The 6000-nt window shown below is 40.8% G+C and overlaps 1 protein-coding gene across 2 annotated transcripts in view; it reads left to right on the top strand.

Annotated features, from left to right (window-relative positions):
- The first annotated feature begins 2686 nt into the window (after positions 1–2686).
- tmeff2a (transmembrane protein with EGF-like and two follistatin-like domains 2a) overlaps positions 2687–6000 on the top strand; it is a 94792-nt gene continuing 91478 nt past the window's right edge. Inside the window, exon 1 of one of the 2 annotated variants that reach the window (XM_083537257.1) lies at positions 2687–3278. In XM_083537257.1, coding sequence (XP_083393383.1) covers positions 3098–3278 — 181 coding nt within the window. In that variant the 5' untranslated portion in view covers positions 2687–3097. The remainder of the gene's footprint in view (positions 3279–6000) is intronic. The other variant, XM_083537256.1, reaches the window with a different exon arrangement.

The raw sequence follows: 6000 nt of genomic DNA, 5'->3' as shown, positions 1-6000 counted from the left end.
TGGGAGAAAGTCATGTGGTCAGATGAGACCAAAATAGAACTTTTGGGTCAAAATTCCACTAAACGTGTTTGGAGGAAGAAGAATGATGAGTACCATCCCAAGAACACCATCCCTACTGTAAAGCATGAGGGTGGTAGCATCATGCTTTGGGGGTGTTTTTATGCACATGGAACAGGGCGACTGCACTGTATTGAGGAGAGGATGACCGGGGCCATGTATTGCGAGATTTTGGGGAACAACCTCCTTTCCTCAGTTAGAGCATTGAAGATGGGTCGAGGCTGGGTCTTCCAACATGACAATGACCCGAAGCACACAGCCAGGATAACCAAGGAGTGGCTCTGTAAGAAGCATATCAAGGTTCTGGCATGGCCTAGCCAGTCTCCAGATCTAAACCCAATAGAGAATCTTTGGAGGGAGCTCAAACTCCGTGTTTCTCAGCGACAGGCCAGAAACCTGACTGATCTAGAGAAGATCTGTGTGGAGGAGTGGGCCAAAATCCCTCCTGCAGTGTGTGCAAACCTGGTGAAAAACTACAGGAAATGTTTGACCTCTGTAATTGCAAACAAAAGCTACTGTACCAAATATTAACATTGACTTTCTCAGGTGTTCAAATACTTATTTGCAGCTGTATCATACAAATAAATAGTTAAAAAATCATACATTGCGATTTCTGGATTTTTTTTTTTTTAGATTATGTCTCTCACAGTGGACATGCACCTACGATGACAATTTCAGACCCCTCCATGATTTCTAAGTGGGAGAACTTGCAAAACAGCAGGGTGTTCAAATACTTATTTTCCTCACTGTATATATATACACATTACATCTATCTGAATTAACTTGTTGGGAAGTGATATTGCAGTAGTTCAGATGTTGGGCTTCTAATCAACCCCACAAATTTGTGGGCCCTTGAGCAAGGCCCTTATCCCTCAACTGTCCAGTATAATAAATAATTTCACCCTGGAAAAAGTGTCAAATAAACTCCATAGAAAAAAGTGGTGTTCACACAATTATTGAATATGGTCTCACTACCAACAATAAACAACTATCAAGATCATCAAGGAGTTGATTTGTCCAGTTGGATTCCTGGTTTTTACCTGAAAAGCTGCTTTCGTCCTCTAAAACTGCTTCATCTTTATCAGGGTTGTAATGGATCTGAATCCAGGAATTCTGGGAGTAACCGGAGTAACGGTTATAACTTTAGAAGATGACCCCGTGTTTTCTGTGCATTTTCGGGCACTTTTTTGTGCATTATAGATTTCCTGGTGATTGGAAATGAAGGCAAATTGTGTGTTTTTGTGCAAATTTGGAAAAGAAAACGCAAAAGTATGTCCTTTTTTTTTTTTTTTTTTTTTTTTTAAGTCTGTCTTGTACACGTCTTTGTAAGTACATCCAAAATAATTTCTTTCTCTCTGTCAGCCTTTTGTGAAACAGTAATTAAATCCACACGAATATATTTGAGCTTGTGCATCGTGGCGGTTTTTGGTACCTGATTTGAGACTTTGGTAAAAGAAATTATAGAAATAATTATTCGGTGGAGTTTTTTGTAAAAAAAAAAACATTTTTTGTATCTCTGAGTAAAGAAAGGACATCGTGAATAAATGTGTTCCGTTGAAGGTTTTTATTTGGCCTCTTTTATATTTATTTATTAATATTTTTTATAAAACAGAAACATAAATGCGTGTTTATAAAATTAGAGCAGTTAAAATATTTTTTTTTATCAGACCTCTCTTCACGACTAATATCCTCTATTAAGATTGTGATTAGGCAATACTGATAGATTTAATCCCAAATGGCTCTAAAAGGTCTGTTGAACATGTCTTAAGCAGTTGAGGGTTTAGAGCCTTACTCAAGGGCCCAGCAGTGGCACCTTGGTGGTGGTGGGATATAAACTCAACTCAAAGGAAGTCATTTTAATAACTGAATAATCATAAATGGTTTGAGACATGAGATGAATTTAATGAACTTCTCAGATTGAGATGAGAAATATAACAATAAAAAGGTACCGTGAGTTAACACACACACACACACACACACACACACACACACACACACACACACACACACACACACACACACACACACACACACACACACAGTCTCTCTCTGTCTTTTTTTGCACACAGTGACCCATATAGATAGACACACACACACACACACTGGGGTCCAGAGAGAGAGACAGACAGACAGACAGACAGACAGACAGACAGACAGACAGACAGACAGACAGACAGACAGACAGATAGATAGATAGATAGATAGATAGATAGATAGATAGATAGATAGATAGATAGATAGATAGATAGATAGATAGATAGATAGATAGATATTTAGATAGACATACAATCTCTCTGTCTTTTTTACACACATTAACACGGGGACAGACAGACAGACAGACAGACAGACAGACAGACAGACAGACAGACAGATAGACAGATAGATAGATAGATAGATAGATAGATAGATAGATAGATAGATAGATAGATAGATAGATAGATAGATAGATAGATAAAGTCAGAGTGTGTACTGTATAAATACCGGCCCGTCCGAACGGTGAGTGAACGCCCCGTCTCTCTCTCTCTCTCTCTCTCTCTCTCTCTCTCTCTCTCTCTTAACCAATCACCGACTCCGTCCCGCCTCCACCACGTGACACGGGAGCGGTGCGGGGACCTGCTGCTCGCGCGCGGCGCGTCACAGTGGTTATAACGGGTAGCGCGTGACGGGAGCGCGCGCACAGTGCAACGCGTGTCGGGAGCGCAGCGGATGTTACACCCAGCTCGCCGAATGGAAATGTCTTTTTGCCCCATTTGATCATTTGCGTTTTTTTTTTGTTTGTTTGTCTTCTTTTTTTTTTAACCTTTACTTTTTGGGCTTCTTGGTGTTTCATCATCATCTTCCCCATCTTTTCCGTTTTTTTTTTTTTTTTTTACCTCCTTTATTTTTCTTTCTGTTTCTCTCTCCATCCTCCGTTTGCGCTTCGGTTCCGGGCGGGGATCCGGTGCAGCCTGGACGGCGGCGCTTGATGGGTCGCGGAGAATGGCCCCGTTCCGGCCTGTGAGTCGGCCTCAGTCGGTGTACCGGGGGGTGAAAAACTGACATGGGTCCCGCGGCGGTTACGGGCGCAGCAGCGGAGCCGCGGCGCTCATGGAGCCGCGCTGCCAGAGACTGGCTGTGGGTCGCCGTGGTCTCCCTTCTCGCTACTTTCCCCGTGCAGCGTCTCCGCGCGTTCCCGTCTTCCCTCAGCGACTGCCAGACGCCCACCGGGTGGAACTGCTCGGGTGAGGTTTTATTCTTATTCTGATTTATTTTGCAAAACAAAAAAAAGTTAAGAAAACGCGCAAAAACCGGATGGAAACGCAGCGCCACAGCCAGTCCCGGTCCCCGACTAGATGCTCGGTCTGCGTCCTCAGCCGCGCACTTCCCCTCCTGCACACGCATCCTCCTTCTCTAACACATCTCCATCCCTGGACCAGATCCTCCTCCTGATCAGAAGTGCTTTGATTTGTCTTCGGAACAACACTTTTTCTGTCTTGTCTCTACATGCATTCATCTCCGAGTAGAATATAGAAAAATATGTTTTTATCCAGTGCGCATTTTGGGAACCTTCTCATTTTTTTATTTATTCATCCTTTTTTTCAATTATTTGTACTGATCAAAAATTGATATTGATCTGATATATAGCTTATTGTTTTTAAGTATATTGCACAGATTTTAGTGCTGGTGCACTCCAGAGTGCAGTAAAAAAAAAAAGATGATGCGGTTTGGGACACAGCCCCAAGCAGTGCGTCTGGTCGGAGCCTGGAAGGCACTTGATACCACTACTACAAAAAAAAAGGAAGAAAGAAAGAAAATGCATGATAACCTTGTGCTCTACATCAGTGATGCATCGGGATGATGAAGCTAAAGCGGAACTAGAAATGAGGTGATGCCATGAGATCAGATGCCATGCTGAGGGGCCAAAGGGCCAAAAAACTCATGGTTTGAGGATGCATGCAGTCTCCTGGTGTTCTCCTGTAATCGGGTTTATAGGCTTGGTTTTGGCACTGTGAAGTCCGGATGCTGTTTAACCCTCGCCTTCGAGTTTCAAGGCCTTTCTTGTTGGTATTCACATAATTGTTCAGCGAGAGCATTTTTTTTTCTTCTCCTGCTCCACACATTCCAAACTGATTGCACTTTAATAAGCACACAAATCTGCAAAAAAAAAAAAAATCAAACCAGCCAATTAAAAAAAATACTCTTCATCCCATGATTTTGTTTCGCAAATTTTTTTTTTTTTACTTTTAACTGCTAATTTCTATTCAAAGTGGCACTTTGTTGTTGTTGTCGTCGTTTTTCTCCCACAGAAGAGTGTGGTGTAGGGAAACCATCTGTTTACGAGTCCAAATGATGAAACCCGTGACTATGGTGGTCGTTTGTCACTTTTAACAACTCCTAATGATCAGTGGTTGGAGTGGTGGTCACGGCAGTGTGTGTGTTGTGTGTTGGGGACAAAGAAGAATGTATTCCTGAATGGATTTTGGCAACGAATAGAGAGAAAAAAAGAAAACAAAACACAGATCTATCTATTTTAGATAATGGAATAAAAGCAGCAGAAACAATGAAAGCAATACTGTGTAATGTAATATAATAAATATAATATAATATAATATAATATAATATAATATAATATAATATAATATAATATAATATAATATAATATAAGAATCATCCAAAAACCTGCCTTTTATTATTGTTTTTTTTTTTACAATTTCACATAATTTTACCGATTCATAGTCTGAATAAATGAGTGACCGAACAGATAAATGTTTTTTTGTTTGCTCGTTTTGTGCTCGTTGTTGTTTTGTTTTGTTTTTTCGCTTGTACCGGATGTCAGAACAGTGTGTGTGAGCCGCTTCACAATTTGACAACCCTCTGTTCTATTAACTCCATTGAACCAAATGCTGGATTTAAAATAAGCGAGTAAAAGAATAGATAAGCAAAGTGGCATTAAAACTAAATAAATTAATAAAATTAAATTGTAAATCTGACACACTTCAGACTTCTCGAAACTTCATGTCATGTGGCTGATTTCTAATTCCTAAATAACGTCTTTGGTTCGAAATATTTGATCTCAAAAGATTGTATAGTGCAATATATATATATAGTGGTATTATACCATGTTCAGCCTGAATACTCGATTCTGATTGGCTGAAACGTTTGAGGTTCAAAGCACCGAGCGCACAGGAAGTTCCTGTCGGTTAAATCAGCATTCTGAATAAATAAACGCTTGTAATCATAGTGCCATACAGTTCCATGTCCATATTCCATTAAAGAGCTGTTCTAAACATTTCTTGGTGACCTTACTGACCTCCATGTAGTTGACCATGTAGGTGACCATGTAGGTGACCATCTTCCGCTTGAGGAGCCCCACAGTTGCTCAATAGGGTTCAGGTCTAAAGCCATACTTGGCCCCTCAATCACCTTCTCCTTCAGATTCCTCAGCAAGGCAGTTGTCATCTTGTCGGTGGCATCATGTTCTGCTTCAGAACAGCTCCTCAGTAACAGCAGCACTCATGCAGCCCCAGACCATTATGCTGCCACCACCATGCCTGACTGTAAGCAAGACACAATGCATCCATTTTTTGAAGCAGCTTCCGCACCTAACGCACAGCACGAGGACCTGAAAACCTCTGTATGACCCTGGCCAGTTTCGGGGTGTTACTGATCTTCTTATAGCTTCGGCCATCTTTATGAAGAGCAACAATTCTAATTCTTAAATCCTCAGTCTTTGAGTTGCCATGTTGAAAATCCATTGGTCAGTGTGAGAGAATTGTACTCAAAACACCAAGTTTTAACTGCTCTAATACAAAATACACACATTTGTAGAAATAAGATTTTACTCTTTAGTATGTTCTGATAAACACCATTTGATTGGAGCCAAATAATAGATAATGGGGGGTGATGATGGTGATTGGTCCGGATTCAAAGGTCTGGATGGATCATTGTTCTGGATTAGATCAA

This window comes from Silurus aristotelis (assembly GCF_946808225.1).
Source record: "Silurus aristotelis genome assembly, chromosome: 3".
NCBI classification, from domain to species: Eukaryota; Metazoa; Chordata; class Actinopteri; order Siluriformes; family Siluridae; genus Silurus; species Silurus aristotelis.
Note: the sequence above shows the minus strand (reverse complement) of the source record. Positions and strands in the feature narration are given on the sequence as shown.